The sequence below is a fragment of the Cheilinus undulatus genome, linkage group 13 (genome assembly GCF_018320785.1).
Source record: "Cheilinus undulatus linkage group 13, ASM1832078v1, whole genome shotgun sequence".
Classification (NCBI taxonomy): domain Eukaryota; kingdom Metazoa; phylum Chordata; class Actinopteri; order Labriformes; family Labridae; genus Cheilinus; species Cheilinus undulatus.
Window position 1 is genome coordinate 8,984,520 of NC_054877.1, and position 21,949 is coordinate 9,006,468.

Sequence of the window (21,949 nt, forward strand, 5' to 3'; positions counted from 1 at the left end):
TTTCCACTTTTTTGTCATGTTTTGCCACTTCTCAACCATTTAAGCTGTCTTTTTCCATTGAATGCAACTTTTTTCCCATTTAGTCTCTTTTCACTCATTTTTTGACACATTTTCATCTTTTTTACCATTTTAACCACCTTACATTTCATATTTTACATTCACTATTTTATATTTCATATTTTATATTTTATGTTTTATATTTTATGTTTTATATTTTTTATATTTTATGTTTTATATTTTATATTTTATATTTTATATTTTATGTTTTAAGTTTTATATTTTTTATATTTTATGTTATATTTTATATTTCATATTCTATTCTATTATTTTCTATATTTTATATTTTATTTTATTTTAGCGCAGTTGAAATTATTTGTAGCCTGCATGGCAGCTCCTGGTCAGGGCCTTCTTGCCTGGAGTTTGTATGTTCTCTCTGTGCATGCATGGGTTCTCTCCAGGTATGATTAGTGACTCTAAATTGGCTGGAGGTGTGTGCATGCCTGGTTGTCTCAGTATGTCAGCCAGCCCACATTGTACCCTGCCTCTCACATAAAGACAGCTGGGATAGGCTCCAGCCCCCTTATCCCCCAAATGGAATAAGCGGTGTAGAAAATGAAAAGATGGATGGAAATGATTTGGTACTGAAGTTTGTGTGTTTACCCTTTTCTTTGTATAACTGTTCATATGAGCAGAAACTTCAAAATAACTCCAGTTTTAGACACCATTGAAGCTTCCACTACATAACAGAAATCCTAGCTGTGCAAACGTTTATAGGTCACCTTCTGCCTCAGTGATTTGGATTTGTAACTGCAATGGCTTCTTCCTTTTTATATTTGCAGATAAGCACATGATACTTGTGCTCTACTGGAGGGAAAAGTGCTCAGTGAAGAAATCACTAAACCCACTTATAAGCCTCCATAAGTCAACCTTGCAGACCAATGGGCAGCCAGCTAGGGGGTAGAGGGGAGGGGGAGCAATCATTTCCAACATAAAAACACCCTTTTGGGGCTTTTTTACTATGACTTTTGGTTGCTCCGAGCCAAACCAAGCCGTGCTGATTTGCCTTTCCATCACAAGTTTGGCAGCACCAAGCCGCTCATTAGCAGGACCGCAGCAAGCCAGTGGTACAGCATTCACTGTACCAGTTAGACATTCATGACACACGACCAAAACCCGAGTTTTAAGTGCTCATACTACGGTCAGATAGTTGAGCACGGCTGGAGTTCACACACTTACAAGTGAAATCAGGACGGACCAAGCGCAGATCCAGGATTCTAACTTTTTCTGCAGCTATTAATAACAAAAGTTTGACACTTCCCCCTTCTTATGGACAAATAAATTCTAGACTTTATACAAAATACAATTTTGGAAATGTTCGAAACATGATGGAGTCAGGCTTTAATTTAATAACTGGCACTAGTAAGGCATGCTGTTCTCACTGCTGATGATTACATTCATTTTCTGCTATCTAGAGACCCATAAATCAATAATCAGAAGACTGTTCTTTAACTTCTATGCAGGAGAATTCTCTTCTTTTGATGATAAGCATGAATTATTGTTTGTTTATTGATCGTGGAAAGAGATGAAGAGACAGAGAGAATGTGAAAACAGTGGCCTGCAGTGCTGTCTGTCTACAGTTCGACTTTTGCTTTAAAACGTTGTAAAGTCAATCAGTTCAGACCGTGTAGAGAGACTGAGGAGGGCTCGGTTGTGGTTGAAAAACAAAAAGTAGTCTGAAAACTAGACTAATTGTGCCCCTTTTTGTGCCGTTCATGCTGCTAGCTTGCTCCTCAGTATTTCAGGGCCTGAGCTTTCTCTGGGCCTGTTGTGGTTGTGAAGAGCGGAGCCGGTCTCCAGCTCAGAGCAGAGATCCAACAGAATCATGGTTAATAAATCAAAAACACTAAACCCAGGAATAACACCGCCGCTTCATCATTTGGATTCTGAAAGAAGAACAAGGCATCTCTGTCCTCTGTAGCTGAGAAACCCTCGGTGCTGTGATCTCTCGTTGAGAAAATACACAGAAAAACAGGAGTTAGTGTTCCTTTCAGAGGCTCTTTTAAGTGATTTCATTGTGCTGTGAAAAAAGAGCGCATTAAAGCAGAAAGATGGAAGAGACTCGCTCTTTTATTCTGCTCTGCCTCTCTTATTACAAGCTCTCATTCAAAGCTTGTTTAAAGTGTATAAAACAACATTTACCCGTATTTTCTCCTCTGCATTATATTTGAGCTGCAAGTACACAGCTTTATACGTGATCTTTATACGTACCTTGATCAACGATACAAAAGAGTAGACGGATGGATGATTACAGGGTGATTTCAGGCTCACACGGATGAAGAGTTCACTGTAACTGCTTTACATGCATTTAAATGTTGAGTCAAGCATTATTGCCACTCTTTCAGATGTTTTTATTTCTCTTAAAGCAGAGGAGAGTCCTTTAATGTAATGAACAGACAGCAGCAGAGCAGAGAAGCCAAATGAGGTTGTTCTTCATAAACCCTGCCTCCTGTTTCTGCGACATTATCAAGGCTGAAAACAAGGCTCTTATTTTGAAACCATGAGGGTTTCTGTCTTTAACTACTGTTTTTATAGAGTCAGTTTAAGGGTGATTTCCTGCCTTAATCCCTTGGAGAAGTTGTTCCTCTTCGACATGTGTGAAGCGATCCGAGCTCGCCCTGAAGAGGTGGTTGATCCTTTCCTCCAGTCCAACAGTGGAGTGGTTTGTTTGCAGTGCAAACGTGCAGCCAGGGCAGATAACCAGTTGACTCATTGCCTGGTAGTCATGTAAAGGCACCAGCTGTAGTAGTAGTAATGTGGCTACTAGGCGTGGTGGTAGGTGAACGGAGTATCGCCATCTACCAGCTTGGGTATGTGCACATACTTTAATCCAGTGGTTCTCAAACTTTTTCACCCAAGGCACACCTAATGCTGAGCCAAAATCTCAAGGCACACCATATTCATATCAACACAAAATCAACTTTTTAAACAATGTAACAGTCAAGGTGGCCCATAAGGGGGGATAAAGGGGAGAGGTTTCTGGGGCACAGCCAACTGGGGTGGCAAAAGAGGGCAAAAGGTGGCTGAAAGCTGGCAAAAATTGGTTAAAAGTGATAAAGAAAACATGGCAAAATTGGGCAAAAAGTGGCAAGACAAAGTTAAAAATGGGGTAACGATTGGCATAAGGGGCCAAAGATAGGTTAATAGGGGTAAAACATGTTGAAAGTGTCAAAAAGGTGGCAAAAATGGGTCCAAGCTGAGTGCACCAAGTCTAACAGAACGGTCATGGCTACACCCGCTCTTATCATGCAGGTTAATGTGAGCAGAGGTGAGGGCTGCTGACACACTTCCTTCCTGTTCTAACAACTATCAAACTATAGAAGATTGTTTAAAGATAGGTTATTGGTGCTTCCATGCCTCTATTCAGAGAGGAGGACAGTGGATAGAGTCAGAAACAGGGACAGGAGAGCAGAGACGTGGTAAAGGAGCCACAAGCTTGGACACAAACGTCAGCATGAATTAGCAGCCAAATTAGCACCCCACATGTTTATTTACTAAAGATGTATATCACGCTCTTCTTTTCATGGATGATTATGAAAGCCTACTGAGAGAGAAAGTTGGCCCACACTCTGAGAGAATCAGCACCTGCAGGGCGTGGACAGCTCCTAACCCGACCCATCTAATAGTGTATGATGGGATGTTATTCAGTTATTCTAACAGAGCTTGTCTGCTAATACAAAGTTTTTTTTAACCAGATGGCTCTCCAAGTTAACTTGCAAATTCATAGTCTGATCACAAATGACTGTTTCTCATCTTCATGCCTTTTCATGCCTGACAAAGCACTCTACCATTGTGTTTCATACATTTCATGACCATTGCTGTGCAATCTCCATTAAGACTGGATAATAACAAAAATGAGGTTAAATCATTTTACAGCCTGCTGCAATTTTCAAATTGCAGAAGGTGCAATATTTTCTTTAACCTGGAATCAGTTTCAAAATACCCGTTTAAAACAGCAGAGATGCATTTAGTCATTCAAGTGCCATTTTTAGAATAGTCTACAAAAATCCTTTCTTTCATTTCATTCATTTCTTGTTTGCAGTATGAGTCAAAATCATCACAATCAGGTTTTTTTTAATTGTTCAGCCCTTGTTAAATGTAATATTGTGTTGGTTGTAATGTAGAATAATTGTTACCTTTGTTTGTTGGAAAATCATTAAGATGAGGAACTTGAGGATTAACTGCATATCAAATGGCCTTAGCAATATTGGGAAAAGGATCACAAATGGATTATTTTTCCAAATTGTTCAGCCCTATTCTCCATTCATCATATAGGGTTAGATATATGGCATTGAATTTCTTCATTGAAATGTCCATATTGATTTATAAAATAACCATATGTCCTTTAAACTGAGGTCTTACAGGATTTTAAATATTTCCCAGTTTCAAAGATAAATTCTTAATTTTATAATAGTAATGAGATATCTTTTAATGGAGGCTGCCCTGGTTGTGAGTTCAGTCACTCAAACTCAGCTCACTGAAACCCTCCACACTGCACGTACAGTTAAGACCAGCACTGCTCAGCACGTCCACCTTTACAGCCTTCCCCTCATTACTATTTCCTGTTTTGATTTGAGGACTCTGTTCATTACAAACAGCCCCTAATAAGGTCTATTTACTGACCAGAAAACCAACGTTTTATTTTCATTTATATGAATGAATGCACTAAAAAGTGCACTCATGTTTTATGCCGGATGCAGCACTAGAGTGCATGCTCATTCTGGGACTGCTTCCATGTCGATGCAGAAGTGCACTTGTAATATTCATTCTGAGAATTTTTATAAATGAAAACAGAACTTTAGTTTTCTGTTCGGTAAATGAGTCTAATGCTTAGTTTTATTGAACAGTCCTCAGTACAAAACAAGAAGGAAACAGTGGTGTACTCTTTGTAGTGTGTTATTGTTGTGATTGAGAGCCCCCGAGTGGTGGAGTTTTACCGACTCTATTTTTCAAAGGTGCAGTGTTTTTAAATTTGGAGATATTAGCAACGTCAAAAGTCTGATTTTAGTTTACAATGCTCACTTGTGGTGGTAAATGTTATGAATTTAAGAAAAAAAATCATAATATTGAGATGACTTTTTATCATAATTTCAACTTTTTGTTTCATAATTATGACTTTTTACCTCATAATTTTGACTTTTTATCTCATAATTATGATTTTTTTATGCCTTTTATTGATTGCAGATGACAGTGGATAGATTTGGAAACAGGGATGAGAGAGCTGGGGAGAGACATGTGGGAAAATCTAGATTTGAGCCCAGGCTGACAGCGTACATGGCGCACCTTAACCCTCGCTCCCTTGTAATTTTTAGCTCCATCTGTCCTTGTTTTTCCAGAAAACGGACATGCAGAAAGGTGTTCATAAAATTACCATTTTTCAACTTTTTTTTTTTTACTTTCACTGCTTCAAATCTCTTCGACAACTTCAACCCTGACCACTAAAAAAAATTGTACACCATGTCACTGGTATTTTTTATGGTAAAAAACACAAATACACCACATTTCCCTCGACCAAATCATGTGCGAGTGAATGCATTTGTTCATGTTAGGTTTATTTTATTTACAGGAATAAAAAATCAGAGGATATATGTAGGATATGAATCATGAACATGCACATTTCCACCTCCAACCAAAATGTGACCGTGATTACGTTCATTACACATATACATAAATTTACTGCATATTTGAGGTATGATATATTCTTACCTATTGATCGAAAGGACCCGTGCATCCTCATGCATGTCCATCCACTTGCTATGAAGTGAGGGCGAAGTTGAAGTTGTCCAAATGTCACTCTTGCTTAGTCCCAGACTGCAGAACCCGTCCCTTACACATGTAGCCCACTCTCAGACATCCATATCTAGTGGCATGAATTGTTTCATTTAATTCTGATGATGTCTAGTGGATGAAATAGTGCTTCAAACAGTCTGAGCCCATGGAAGAAATCCTGCATGTGCGTTGCTGATGAGGTTAAAATGGTGCGCTGGCACTATCCACTGGATCACTGTGGAATGGTGAAATTTAGATCCCTGGTGATTGACTGACTGCAAAGAAACAGTTGCTGTAAGTTGTTTTGGTGCCCGAGGCACACAGTCAAAAAACGTGTTTTTAATGGAAGTCTATTTGTCAGATTTCAGACAAACAAGGATGGATGGAGCTATTTTGCATCAATCGAGGTCTATTTCTATGGGCGACACGTTTTTTGGTTCTTTTTTTTTAATATGAAGAAAAATAATAACTTTAGCCAAATTTGATGCCTCAATCTATAAAGATGTGACTATCAACTAAAAAATATGATGATAAAAAGTAGCAGGATCTGAGGGTCAAACCATTAGGCCACCTGCATCCCCATAATTATGACTTTTTATCTCATAATTATTAAGTTTTATTTCATAATATCAACTGTGTAATCTCAAAATTATGACTTTTATCTTGTAATTTTGATGTTTACCTCACAATTATGACTTTTTTCTCTCAAAATTATCGCTTTTTATCTCATTTTTATTACTTAGGATTTTTGTTCTTTGTTATTCTTAGAATTTCCTAACTTTCATAGTTTCCTAACCGACAGAAATGGGCTTCCATACCCCTGTATATAAACTGTACTCTTCTTTTTTTTAAAACTCTCAAAGAGGAAAAAGTTCTGCCCACTTGTATGACAGAGAAATGTTCAATGTGCAGTTTCTGTGCAGCTGTGTTGATCTTTAATGACCAGCCTGTTTTCTCAGATGGAGTTTGCACAACTATTAGCTGTAATACGGTAGCTGAGCTCAGTGTGCAGTGATGAGACAGACTCATGAGTCGCTCTGACCGTCTCACTGATGTCCTTACTGAGAAACATTTTCAGCCAAACCAGCGCTCCACAAAATGTATTTACCTAACAGATAAAGAAGATGAACCTCTGGTGTGATTAAACCGAGCAGCGCCTTTAAATTCAACAGAAGATTCAAGGTTTTATTAAAGAGCAATAACGCACACCACTAGTAGACTTTCAGCCTGAATCTGCTCTGTTTATTTTCCTGATGAAATGATAAAGACTGTAATCCAGGAACATACGAGTGCAGTAACCTCATTAAACAGTGAGCGAGATGACAGCAGCTCTAATTCTGCTTTATTAGGGCTGATTTCTTCTTCTCTGTGTTTCTCTGAGGGTTAACAGAAGCTGTTTTTTAATCATAGTGTCACCCATGTTTGCTCTGAGGAGGTCATGTTGGTTAACTTCAGTTATTTCACCACCCACAGTCTCATTATTCTGCTTCCACAGCGGCTCTGCAGGGTTCCCAGTCTTAATGAGGAAGGGCAAATTAAATTGAAGTTTTGTATTCACTCATATGATTAAAGGACTAATTGATAGCGGGATTAATCATAAAAAACTCTTTCACCAATTGCTTCAGTCCTCCCAGGCTTATCTGTCGCCCTCTGAAATTAATTTTCAGTATCTGTGATTTTTTTTCTAAGAACTAAACAGTATTGACCTTTATTCAGCTCTGGTGTATTCACATAACTAAACACAAAAGCAACCATTAGATCTTTTCCTGCTCTTTAGATTGACTGTGCTCTCTTGGGCTCTGGATTTTATGATTTGGCCTCTTTCTCAGGCTTTCTGTTGTTTAAAAGACCAACTTTAACCTCATCTCTGGTTAAATCTCAGAGCAAGAGTGCAATTTAAAAGGCCTAATGGCTCGAAAAATAGAACATAGAAGAGGAGCGGAGAATTTTAGGTCTTGACAAATGTTTGGCTATGATAACGCTGGGTGTTTCCAAATAATCCTGCTCTGTCCTCGTTGTTTTTGGCAGTTTGCAGGGTCAGGGAGAGTTTATGTGTGTGCTGAGCTGCAGCAGATTTGTCTGCAGACTGGAGTGTCTGTTTGCAAACAAAGTCATCTTTAAGCTTTATATGAATCATCTGGAGCATAAATCATCATCCCCATTAGCATCCCCTCTTCTTTTAACAACAGTCTGTAAATGTCTGGGGAGATTTTGGAGAGGAATGTTGTCTCATTCTTGTCTGATGTAGGATTCTAGCTGCTAAACAGTCCTTGGTCTTCTTTGCTGGATTTTTCCTGTCCAAATGTTCTCTATTGGTGAAACATCTGGACTTCAGGGAGGCCAGTTCAGCACCCAGACTCTTCTACTGTGAAGCCATGCTGTTGTGATGAATGATGTTAAGCTTTGTAGCCTTCCCTGAAAGAGAAGTTGTCTAAATAGGAGCCTATGTTGCTCTAACAGCTCTATGTATGTTTCAGCATTAATAGTTCCTTTCCAGATGTGTAAGCTGCCTGCACTCTAGGCACTAATGTAACCCCATACCATCAGAGATGCAGCCTGTAGGACTGTGAGCTGATAAGCTGGATGGTTCCTCTTTAGTCCGTCGTTTCCAAAAAGAATTTCAAATTTTGACTCATTTGACCACAGAACAGTTTTCCATATTGCCTCAGTCCATTTAAAATATGGCCCAGAGAGGCCCGTGGCACTTCACTGGGCCAAAACCTCCCACTTCCAAAATCACCACTTTACAGGGAATGTCGCTTTGGTAGCACTGAATCGGTGATAGTCTGCAACATTTTGACACTTTTTATTGGTTTAACATTTCTATAACCCTGACAGATGTGAGGGGGGACCAGTAGCACTAATTCATGAAAAATGTTAAATCATAAAAAATGGAGATATGAGGTTTTGCCCCAACACCAGCAATAATTTAATTTCTGGACATGTTCCTGAACCCATGCATTTGTAAAAATACAGAATCATTCCTGTTCTTGAATGTTCTGTTCCTGAGATCCCCAGCGTCCAGTACTATCCTTCAGCCTTGTCCCTTATGCACAGATTCCTTCAGCATCTCTGAATCTTTTGGTGGTTTTATGGTCTGTAGGTGGTAGATGTTTGAAATCATTGCAATTTCAAATTGTTGAACATTTTTTAAAATTATTCCACAGTTTAAGAAACAGATCTTTGCGAAACCCCTCACCTTTACTTCAAACCTTTACTATCTAACCATGTTGCCAGCTAGCCCACTTAGCTGCAAAATGCTCCTCCTGAAACCCCTTCCCAACTTTTTTGAGATGCTGCCATCAAATTCAGTAGTGGAAATATAAAATGGGTTTATTATATCTGCAAATCATTACATTCTGTTTTATTTACATTTTAAGGTGCCCCAACTTTTTTGTAATTGGGGTTGTACCATTTAAACCAGGGGTGTCCAAACTTTTACACTGAGGGCAATGTACAGAAATATATAAGAACGTTTGGGCCACTTTAGTTTCCACAAGACGAGGTGTGTGACACTGATTAAGTCAGGAGCAGAATAAAGGAGGAGCTGGGGTGGAGGAGGGTTGCAAGAGCAGCTTGCAGAGAGAGCAGTAGAGCCTGGCCAGGCAAGAGCAGCTTAAATGAGGCAGCATGAGAGTGACTGGCCAACAGCATGCTTAGAGTGAGTCAGCTGACCATCAGCTGATGAGGGCTTGTGCTAGATCAGCTGACTGGGATATTATTGGAGCTTCTGTATGCTTCTGAAACTCATCAGGATGTAAGAAAACAAGATATTATTATTATGATTGCCAATATTTTACTGTCCCAGTTTAGTCACAAAGAAAGCATCAATTAATTCTTCCTGCTGAGATGTTTGTTTACAGTATTAGTGTGGTAGTGGGTCACATTTGGTCCCCAGGCCATAGTTTGGACACCCCTGATTCAAACCGTCTTTTGTTTAAAAAATGGCTGTTAAATTCATTAGTAATGGCAGAACCTGACAAAAACATTAAAGTTTTGTACATAAATGTGGGATTAACCAATCAGACATGTCTCTGTAACACTGTAGGATTGTGGGTAATGTAGTACTGTTGAAAGAGACTACGAATAAACTCATGGTTTCTTTTTTTTAAACAAGGCAGATTACACAGAAAATGGTGTCTTCTACTTAACCATTTATCATTACACTCTCAGGTAGCTCGCGGTAAGCCTACCTTGAATGGTCATGACACTGTGGGAAATAGTTGGGTCGAAGAAGCAGCATAAACAGAGTAGGAATATGATTTTGGATTATTTAGTTAAAATGGCTTATTTTTGTTTGGTTTTTTTGAGTCCACAGTGGAAGGTCATGTCTGAGAGCCATTTAATCGACGCTAAATTACCATATACTGTAACTCACTATTTCCTCTTGTCTGCAGCTGGAGTACACAGCTCGGCTGGACTTCCTGTGGCGCGTTCAGGCCAAAGAGGAGATCAACGAGATGAAGGAGCTGAGAGAGCACAATGAGAACATGCTGAGGAACATCCTGCCCAGCCATGTGGCCCGACACTTCCTGGAGAAGGACCGGGACAATGAGGTCTGCACAAAACACAGTCCCACACTGCAGTAATGACTGTTTATTACAACCTAAAGTTTATAACTTAAAAAACGACCTGTGTCGTTATACGGACCCTGAGTTTTTATAACCCAGGACCTCCTCATTCATAGATCAAGTTCTCCTGAATCCTGGTCCACCGGCTTGGTAATGACTGTTTGTATTGGTGCACAGACACAACGTTTAGAGTCCAATCGCCGCATTGTCCCCGTCGCTCCTTCACCATCAAATCCTCCGATCTTCCACCGCCTCGTGAACAAAAAAAGGGCGGGCAGCCGATGAATTATGAATGTCAGGAGAGGAGATATCATTCTGCTCCTAATTAAAACAGACATGATTAGAAATGCTTCCATTAGGAGAGGTTGGCTCCTAATCACTCGTTCCATTATTAATCAGGCTGTTTATTGTTCCCTGATTTAGACGCTGGAGTGTTGGGTCATTTATGGGCACTAACACCCCTAAAGAGGCGTCCATTATCTCTTGGATTAATCAGGTGACAGTTGTTAGATTAGTTTTTACGAGCGTTTTGGGGGACTGGGATGATGCTCAGATGCTGGTGTGGTTTGCATCTGTTCAGGATGTCTGCTCTGTTTGTAAATTAGCTGTTTAAGCAATGAGAATGACACTTTAAAGGGTTAAAAATGAGGCTAAGGTTAAAAAACTGTTTATGTAGGCCTGAAATAGACCAGAACTGTATGACACCTTTCTGATTCTTATACCAATGGGTTTTTTCCAGCTTATTAGGGCCATTCAAACAGGGATGAAAAAGGAATATAAGATTTTTAAATAACAAGGAATAAAAATCACATTTTTTTTAGAGAAGAAAAACAAATTTATATAAATATGCAGCTCAGGCCCCAGTGGTCTTGTCTAGTCTAGTGTCTACTTACCCCATGTACAGAAACCATCGTCCTCTAAATGGGCGGTCCCGGGTCAGTGTTGCCAGCTAGAGCTGATAGGTTCCAGCCAAAAATCCTGTCCCAGACTGCACAAAACCTGCACAAAATATATATCACTATTTTTTGTTTTAATTGCCATAAAATACTCCATAACAGCGCACTCACTGCTTAGACACATCTAAAATAACTCCTATAACAACAAACAACAGCAGCCAACCACCATGGCACACTGATTTCAGGTGCATCAATGAAAATTCAGGCCCCTCCTACCCCTCATGGTACATAGCCACATGTAAAAGCATGTACATTTGCCACAAACATACCATGTCACAATTACTGCAACATAAAACCGTGAAATTTTGAGTTTTAAAGATGAACAATTCCCTGAGAATAAAAACATAATGAACATCTTTAATATCTATACACCCAGGTCCTGCAATAATTTCAGTGACAGCTGTGGGCTTTTTGCGTCATGCGTGCAACTGCCATTCTCAATGTCCAGCTATGATTTGAGTTTGTGTTGTGGAGGCAACAGCCTTTTGCAACATCGTCACACAGGTAGGATGTAGTGAAAGGAAAACATGTGGCAAAGGTTCTTGTGCCTCGCTACAACTACTACTCTTTTCCTCCAAACCAAAATGCTACAATGTCCTGGACTTGAACTGCAATATTACCATTGAATCTGAGGTGACTTCAATAAACTGCTCCTCTTCTACAGGGCTGAAGTCATCAGCTGGTGCTGCTTAGCCTGGCTTTGCCACGCCCCCCTTGTTGTGACCCCGCGCCTTGAATAGACATCAACATCAGAGGTTTTCAAGATTATTACATTTGAAAATTCATGATTGAGAAGATTCCAGATTCCAGATTTAGTGGATCAAAACCCAGAGTCGTCACATTATCACCTACATCTGGACTTAAAAGAGACTTATGTAAACAGCCCCCACCCCCAGTGTTTAGGAGAAAACAACACCCTGGTTAGGATGAAGCATCAGGAGCTACGTCACTCTGGATGGATTCTAAGATAAGGACGCCAGCAGCTCGAGGACTGACTCATTTGATGATGTAATAAAAGGACAACCTCGTAGTTCTCTTACGGTACAAAGTTCATGCCAGAGTACATACAGCAGGTCGATGGAGCTTCAGCTGCAGGTAGAACTGCTTTAAACCTCTGATCGATGCGCTCCTGTACAAACCTGGTGCAGCAGAGTGAAATGAGATTACTTTGACTTTTCCCAACTTTCTCTTTGAGGCTCTGACATTTGACTGAGCTCATTAAGTGTGCATAATGTCAGCCGGGGTGTCACCCTGAAGTCAGAGGATTATTTTTACAAGTGAGTAATTACAATGAAAAGTCAAGCAGAATCCACAATGAGGGAAAGCGAGGGGAGGGGACTTCTTCGTTATGAATATTAAATGTTTAACTACACAAAGACACCAAGTTTACTACCCTCTTATTAAAATAATGACAGGATGAATTACTGCCTGTGACATTAGTATGTGAAGACATGCAGGCTCAGATCAACAGCTGGTCTGCTCCTTCATGTGTACACACTGCCCCCTGGTGGTGGAGACAGAGCTATTCAGCTGCAGCCTTGAATCAGATGTTGACTATTGTGTGGTTTCCACTGCTCAGTTCTTATCTACACAATGTTTAAATGAAGCACGTGTTACAGTTGGATTAAAAATATCCTTCTAGGCTCAGAAATGTCAACATTAGCTCCACAGGGCAGCAGGTTTGATCGCACAGGAAGAGAGGAGGGCTAAGTTATGAGAATCGTGCAATATGCTTTAAACCAGTGGCTCCAAAAGTGGGGGTTGGGACCCTCAGGGGGGTTGCCTGACACTGATGGGGGGTTGCGGGATTCTTTCCAAAACCACAAAGAGAAATTTGTAATGATTTAAAAATGACATGAAAATATTATAAACAAACAGAAACTGTTTAGTAAAGAAGCGTGTTGTTTCCACACTGATACGGTATGTCATTGGAAAGATAAACACAGGATAAGTGCACTTCTGGTTTGTGCTTTTCAAAGTAAAAGCATTTCTATGGGGAATTTCACATCCTTTACGGATGCTTTTATTTTGAAGGGTTCCAGACTTCTACTAAACACCGAATCAAGATGCTTGTAGGAGGGTGTTATTGAGGTAAAACTTATGAAGAATGACGGGGCTTTGGCAGCAGGGAGATGTGGCCAACATGCAGCAAACTTGCGCCTAGTGTGAGAGCTGCAACAACAAGAGCCGGCGCAGACACACTCTGCACACACACGCAGCCAAACATGCAGCCAGTCTGAATGAGGATTTAAGCTGCAGCTGAGAGAAATACAGATCTGATAGCTGAGTGAGCTGTTGCTCACCTACAAGCTTGCTTGCCCACATCATGACTTAGTCCAGTGCATTTTTGTTTTTAAAAAACCAAACCATGAAACAAGGAAAAAGACAGAGCCGATTCAATGAAAGCTCAGTAGAAGAAAATAAAGAGTTTTATAGTTGTGAAAAAGAGCAAGTTTCTCTTAGACTAAATAGACGATGTGCTTATTACTGACGACCCCACAGTTTATCTCAAAAGTCAGTTGGAGTCAATAATAATTCTAAGATACACTATATTGCCAAAAGTATTTGCTCACCTGCCTTGACTCGCATATGAACTTGAGTGACATCCCATTCTTAATCCATAGGGTTTAATATGACGTTGGTCCACCCTTTGCAGCAATAACAGCTTCAACTCTTCTGGGAAGGCTTTCCACAAGGTTTAGGAGTGTGTTTATGGGAATTTTTGACCATTCTTCCAGAAGCGCATCTGTGATGTCTGTGTTGGACGAAAAGGCTTGGGTCTCAGTCTCCACTCTAATTCATCCCAAAGGTGTTCTATCAGGTTGAGGTCAGGACTCTGTGCAGGCCAGTCAAATTCATCCACACCAAACTCTCTCATCTATGTCTTTATGGACCTTGCTTTGTGCACTGGTGCACAGTCATGTTGGAACAGGAAGGGGCCATCCCCAAGTCAGACAAGTACCATTCTCCTGGCAACCACCAAACCCAGACTCGTCCATCAGATTGCCAAATGGAGAAGCGCGATTCGTCACTCTAGAGAACACGTCTCCACTGCTCCAGAGTCCAGTGGCGGCGTGCTTTACACCACTGCATCCAACGCTTTACATTGCACTTGGTGATGTATGGCTTGGTTGCAGCTGCTCGGCCATGGAAACCCATTCCATGAAGCTCTCTACCACTGTTCTTGAGCTAATCTGAAGGCCACATGAAGTTTTGAGGTCTGTAGCGATTGACTCTGCAGAAAGTTGGCAACCTCTGCTCACTATGCACCTCAGCATCCACTGACCCGCTCCGTCATTTTACATGGCCTACCACTTCATGGCTGAGTTGATGTCATTCCCAATGGCTTCCACTTTGTTATAATACCACTGACAGTTGACTGTGGAATATTTAGGAGCGAGAAATTTCACCACTGGACTTGTTGCACAGGTGGCATCCTATCACAATACCACATTGGAATTCACTGAGCTCCTGAGAGCGAGCCATTCTTTCACAAATGTTGGTAGAAACAGTCTGCATGCCTAGGTGCTTGATTTTATACACCTGTGGCCTCGGAAGTGAATGGAACACCTGATTTCAATTATTTGGATGGGTGAGTGAATACTTTTGGCAATATTGTGTATTTACAGCTCTTCACACGTTGAACAGCCCTTTGACTTTTGCACGTTTGTGTACAAAATCAAAGGTAACGGTGAGAGAACACACCCCAGTGGTGAGCCTGTAGAAGAATGATGAGTCAGATATGCTGCTTTTACTTTGACTCTTTGTGATGTTTGTTAAAAAAAAAAATCAATTATCCACCTAAAAAGTTTAAAACTCAAGTTAAAAAGCTTCATGGGAATGTCATGCGGTTAGATTGTGTTTAAAGGTTATCTACGAGATGCTTACTTAAAAGGTTGGGTAGTATGATTGTGACATGTTCTGCTGCTCTGTGAGCCTCTTTCATACGAGAACCATGGAGGCCGCTGTGCTCTCGGGAATCTTCAGTGTAGCAGACATTTTTGTAGTCTTCCCCAGATCTGTTCCTCGCAGCAATCCTGTCTCTGAGCAGTGGCCTTCTATAGAGAGGAGCGTGCCTTTCCAAATCATGTCCAATTACTTTGATTTACCACAGGTAAACTTCAATCAAGGTGTGGAAACATCTCAGCAAAAACCAGAGAAATGGAAAGAACCTGAGCTAAATTTACAGTGTTTTTGAAAAGGGTCTGCATACTTACTTTCTGTTTTGTAGGATAGTGGCAGCATTTTTAACACGACAGCCACCTCAGAAGTCCCCTACAGCAGTGGTTCTCAACCTTTTCAGCCCACGACCCCCAAAATAAAGGTGCCAGAGACCGGGGACCCCCACTGTACCTGAAGGTGCTTGAAGACAGCCATGAACATTCAAAAATAGTCCTGTGCAGACAAGGCCGTCCATAAAGGGGGATAAATGGGAGAGCTTTCGGGTGCCCAGCCAAACTGGGAGTCCATGGAGGTCAGCAAAACCATGGTCCATGGTGAAGTTAAACTGTGATATCCATATTTTATATTTAACCTGAATAATAACTGCTCTTATCAAAGAAACACATATCTTTAATTATTTATGTGTGTAGTGAAAAGCCTTCTTAAAAATGAAAATGCTATTTGTCAAAAAATGATTAAACGGTTTAAAAAATAGCTAAAATGGTAAGTAATGGCAAAAAAAGGTGGAAAAGGTGTGAAGTTGGATTTTGAAGTAGCAGAAATGGGTTAGAAATGGCAAAAATTAGATAAAAATGGCAAAAATGGGTTAAAGTTGCAAAAACGGGCATTGATAGTGGTAAAAGGATTTGGTAAATGATTTCAATTGGCAAAAATGGGTGAAGATTTGGTGAAATGGGATGGAAAATTGATATAAACTGGCAAAAAAAAGGGTTAACTGAGAAAGAATATTAGCAGAAATTGGTTAAAATACCAAAACTGGGCATATAAAATGGTGAAATGTGGTTAAAATGGGAAATAATGGGTGTTAAAAGGGTTTAATAGTGGCAATAATGGGTCAACAGAGGTAACATTAAGCCTAAGTGGCAAGAATTGGTTTAGAAGTGGCAAAAACAGGCAGAAAGAAAGTGGTGGAAAGGGTTTAAAACTGACCAAAATAGGTGAAAAATATGCAAAACTGGTTGAAATTTGTGGGGAAAAATGATGAAAAGGGGTAAACAATGTGACAAACTGGTGTATAGTGGCAACAGTGTAATTTAAAAAATATTCTTGTTTTCATAGGGCATCTGGAGACCCCTCTTATTGTCTCAGGACCCCAAAGGGGGTCCTGACCCAAGGTTGAGAACCACTGCCTTACAGTAACTAAACAGCTGATGTCACACAGTGACATGTCCATTGTTTACTCCAGTCTTTGGTTTAGTGTTAAATGAGCGCTGCAGCCCCGTCTACAGACTCAGGCTGTTAATCCTGGGAAGCAAAAGCATCATTAGAAGTTGATCCATTAAAGTTGTTGTCATTTACAGACTCTGATTGTTTCTGTAAGTTTCTGACAACATTACAGAGACAGACTTTTCCTCAAAGTGTATGATACTTTCTTTAGGAGACAAACAGGTGTTACATCAGCCTCTTCAAAGCCACCAGACTCCGCTGAGGAAAGAAAAATCTACTTTTATTCTGCAGAAAGCAACAGTGTCTGGTCCGCTGCTGCGATGATGAAATATCTGAACACCAAAGTCTCAAAATAACAAACATCTGTCTGTTCAGGTGCATCAGAGCTCCAAATAGCAGATAAAACTTTTTTTTTACTTTTTGTAAAAAATATTGGAAATCCATCAGTTCAGATGTGTTAATTGTCTAGTGTGCTGCTGGTTTCGCCAGTGAAAAACATCACCTGTCACCAAGGATGTCAAGTAAAATCTACTAGAATAAAAAGTGAAGTCTTTTTGCATGTTCTTGAACTGGAAACTTAGTCTGAATGTCCGTCTGTCCCCACAGGAGCTGTACTCGCAGTCCTACGACGCTGTGGGCGTCATGTTCGCATCCATCCCAGGCTTCGCCGACTTCTACTCTCAGACTGAGATGAATAACCAGGGAGTCGAGTGCCTGAGGCTCCTCAACGAAATTATTGCAGACTTTGACGAGGTGAGACGGCAGACTTTGAAGTGCACCCACTTCTACTTCAGCTCAACTTTGAAACATGTGTCTGACTCCTTCAGCGTCTTTATTTTTGATTAAAATGTCCATCTCATTCCCCAAAACACTTGAGCGCAGATTAATGCATCAGCAGGAACAACAGAGTCACGTCTGCCGGGCATCACCAGGCAATAACTTCACATAAACACTTAATGTACAAAATAGAAAGGATGCTTTTCTACTGTGGAAGAGTCCAGATGAGATTGTTTGGTGTTTAGATTTCCCTCATGAGTTACAGCAGATGGACTTCAGCATCTCAGGGTTTGTCCATCTTTTATTGGAGACTTAAGTTAAAGCATGCAATATAAGGGTTCATAGAAAAATTATGTGAAGGTGTTGACTGGGGTCCCCTTGATATTGAGGCTAATATACTGCTGAGTTAACTGGACTCTCCCTTTTTACTGCTATTCTTGCACTCAAGGTGGTAGTTGGTTAAGTTCTTGAAAATAGAAGAGAAATCTTTTAAGGAAAGTTGAGGTAATAGTTTCTTTGCAGTCACGTGATTCTGATGATGTGGGGATCAGGAAGTTGAGTACAGCCATTAGGAATGAATGGAAACAGAGGAAAGGTAGAACTTTACAGCTAAGTGGACCTATACAGACCCCCACAGGGGGGCATCCAGGAAGCATCCTGATCAGATGCCTGAACCAGCTCATCTGGCTCCCTTCGAGGCAAAGGAGCAGTGGCTCTACTTCAAGGGTATCCAAGCTCCTTACCCTGTCTCTAAGGCTGAGTCCAGCCAGCCTGTTTCATGCCCCACTCACCAGTTTCTGTCACTTCGGTCAGAGAGCCCAGGTCACCTCCTTGGTCTGTTGCCCAGCTTGCAGTGCCTCCAACCCCTATGCTCGACCCTGAGGGTGGTGGGCCCACAGGGGGCCTGTCTTTTTTGCTATTATGCACATTAACAACAACGTCACAGGGTCATTCATACATTTCCAGGGTTTGTATCTTCATGTGACACATCAGGCCTCTTGGAACACAAGTTTAACTTAGGTCGTTTTCACACCTGATAGTCCGGGGGACTCGGTCTGTTTCTTGCACTTTCCTTTGGTTTGGTTTGCATCCACATTGCTCTTGGTGAAACGGACCAAACCGGCTGAACACCTACAACCTCTGCCTATTAGAGGAGCTGTCGTCTCAAACAAACACCGACCAAGATGAAAAGAATGCGTAGAAGAAGACGAAACCAGAAATCTATCTCCTTCCACTGGTCTTTTTTTTTCCACACATAAACTATATATATATATATATATATATATAAACTGAATTTACACTGTCTCTGGGTTTCTGCATTTGCATTGGGGCATTTGAGCAGCTAGTGAGGTGGTGAGCTGTCAAGCATGTCATTCTTTACATGAGAAGAACAAATCGGCACTGACTACAACGTGTTGCCATGGCTACACAGACGCCAAGTGAGGTACTGACATGTATTTGAGTGTATTAAATCACATAGAAATCTGTATATCTTAACGCTTTATGCCACTTCCTGCCTTTGGTTCACGAGTTGGTCTGCTTTGCTTTCACACTTCAAATGAACCACACCAGGGTTTGGTTTGGAAGCGGACTGGGACCCCCTGTTTTTAAGTGGACCAGAACCCGCTTGTTTGGTCCACACCAGAGCTCATATGAGCTTTCACACCACTTCAAACAAACTGGACTATCTGGGAAAACGGACCAGAGTTGGTTTAAGCGGGCCAAACAGCTCTGGTATGAATGCGCCCAAAATCCCAAGATGTCTTTTTATTAGAATTTGTGTCTGTGTGTTTATCCGACTGATTATTCTATTAAAAGTTGCACTTTTTAACTCTGAGACTGCTTAAAGTTGCTCAAAGAATCACTGATTTTGTGCGTGTAGGGAATGAAATACAAGAACATGACACATCCTGTCAGTTCTTCTCAATGCTTCAGGCTCAGTTTGAGTTAGCACGCTTGCTGAAGTTTCTAGAAGATGCTGGCACATCCCAGTGTCCCTGTGGACAAAGTGAAGAGAGGAGGAACTTTACTTTTTGACAGAAAATGTCAGAGTCTCCTAATAAGAGCAGCGACAGACAGAAGGATGGACAGACACCAGCTGAGCTTTCTGCTGCCGCGGGCTGCCCGCTTTTATTTAACGCCTCAAACACCAGCAGACTCTTCTTTCTCCATCAGGGACAGGAGGGAGAGGAACACGGTGGAGTGACTCATGATTCCTGCAGCAGAGAAAGAGACTTGAAACTCTGAAAGCAAATAATTACATTTAAGCAAAATAATCTGGAAATATCAGTGAAAGGAATCATAGGAACTGCCTTTAAAATGCTGGTCTGTCATATTCATTTCAATGATATCACAAACAAACAGAGGTTTTTGCTCATAGAGTCTGGTTGCTCTAAAATGAGCAATTTAACAGCCGCAATGGAATAAAAAAAAATCTATAGCCCTACAAAAAGGAGAATTTCCCTTCTCTGTAATGTCGTCAGGCACTTAGAATAACAACCTGAGTCAGTCTGGGGCTAAAATGAGAATTTTTAGAGAGAATACTCCAGCAGGACTATTGTACATCGCTGCCTGTGCAGTAGCAATCGTCCCATGCTGAAGCACTCCTCTTCGAACTATGCCTGAGCCAAAGAAGTTTGCCATGCTAGGAGTGCAGTAGAGCACTTTCACACTGGTCACAACAAACTGGAATTTGAGGATCAAACCAGATTGTAATGGCTTGGATCACCTAGGGCAAGTGTGCCAAAAGTCTGAAGTATAAAGCCAGTTTAATGGCGGCCATGTTGAGCTTCACTCTGATGCCATTCATGAATGTTTAACCATCTAATTTCAAGTCTTGTAAATTTTAAAAGTTAAGATGCAAACAGAGACAAGAATGGACTCTGGATGTCACGAACTGTAGGATCATTTGTAACTCAACATGACTTTTCCTGATCATGTATGCAAACACTAACTGATGTTGAATATCTCATTGTGTCGTTCGTCACAGTTGCTCGGCGAGGAGCGTTTCCAGGACATCGAGAAGATCAAGACCATCGGCAGCACCTACATGGCCGTCTCTGGTCTGTCTCCTGAGAAACAGGTAAAATTTTTCAGGTTGACTTTGAAACCTGTTGTTACTGATTCATCCAAGCCTGCAGACTCTGACAGGTGTTTTCCATAAGGAAGAGATGCCACAGAGCTTCTCATACAGCTTAGTGTGCATGTGCACACTTCAAACAAGAGGCTCACAAGTCAAATAGACCATACAGCACAGCAGAAAGAAGTGTTTAAACATCTAAGGTGGGATCAAAATGGAAAATCAATCTGCTGATTGACGATCAGACTTAATGGTTTAAAAAATAATTGTGTTTCAGAGGACTTGTGCCTTCTCATGCCTTTAGGAGAAATGTTGAATGGAAAAGTTTCATTCTGAAGTCATGGATAAAAACTTCACTGCAGAGACAGAATGATGTTCATGCTCTGAGAGATAAAGAGTTAAAAACTAATGTGGGCTAAAGAAAAATTTCTGCACCCGGTCTACCAGTACATCTGGAGCCTGCATGAAAAGTACAGAAATATTTCTGGTGTTCTCTTCACACTTTCAATCTGAATTTGTTTCTGAAAGTTATTTCAGTCAGGACCACTTTACCCAGACACACATGGTTTGTGGTTTTGAATATCCTTTCTATTAGCAGTGATTGATTTTCCATTTACAGCTGTCATTATGAGCCTATTTGGAAAGCATCAAGGAGCTCTTCCTGTAGCAACAAGGAGGAGGAGGCAGAGAGAGAAGCAACAAAGAACCCAGAGCAGGCATCAGTGACAACAGAATGGCTTTAATTTAGAAAGAGAATAAAGGAGGAGCTAGGGTGGAGGAGGGTCGCAAAAGCCCCCTGAAAACCCCCAGAGATTGGGTCCTCCCCAGTTGTGATTTATTGATGATATCAGTGCATGTGTGTTGGATCAGTAGCATTGGTGCTAGCATCCTGGCTAACAGTTACCTCTTTTGGCAAGCTATTATTGAGTTGAAATTGGTGTTGAAATTATTAATTCATTCTAATTTTAACCAAGTTAACACATTCACCAGCCATTTCACCACTTATTTTGACAACTTTAACTATTTTTGCTGCTTTTTTTGCAATCTTGCAACTTGTTATAAATCCTTTTGACCCATTTTTTGCAACTTTTTTGGAACTTTTTACCACATTTAACCCATTTTTGCTACCTTTTGTCAGTTTTACTTGTGTTATTATTTGGACATTTTTTGCCTTTTTTTTTCACCACTTTTAACCCCTTTTAGCAACTTCAACCCCTTTTGCCACTTTTCTGCCACTTTTCACCTATTTTGCCACCTTTTCGACATTTTCAACCCATGTTTGCCATCGACTTGCCACTTTTTGCCCAATTTTGTCATGTTTTCTTTATCACTTTTAACCAAATTTTGCCAGTCTTCAGTCACCTTTTGCCCACTTTTGCCACCCTCAGTTG

The 21,949-nt window shown here is 40.7% G+C and overlaps 1 protein-coding gene across 1 annotated transcript in view; it reads left to right on the forward strand.

Annotated features, from left to right (window-relative positions):
• The window catches only part of adcy8 (adenylate cyclase 8 (brain)), a 157,196-nt gene that overhangs the window by 130,416 nt on the left and 4,831 nt on the right, over nt 1-21,949 (forward strand). Inside the window, exons 13-15 of the mRNA XM_041802430.1 lie at nt 10,224-10,382; nt 17,309-17,455; nt 20,469-20,561. Of these exons, the coding sequence (XP_041658364.1) occupies nt 10,224-10,382; nt 17,309-17,455; nt 20,469-20,561 (399 nt within the window). The remainder of the gene's footprint in view (nt 1-10,223; nt 10,383-17,308; nt 17,456-20,468; nt 20,562-21,949) is intronic.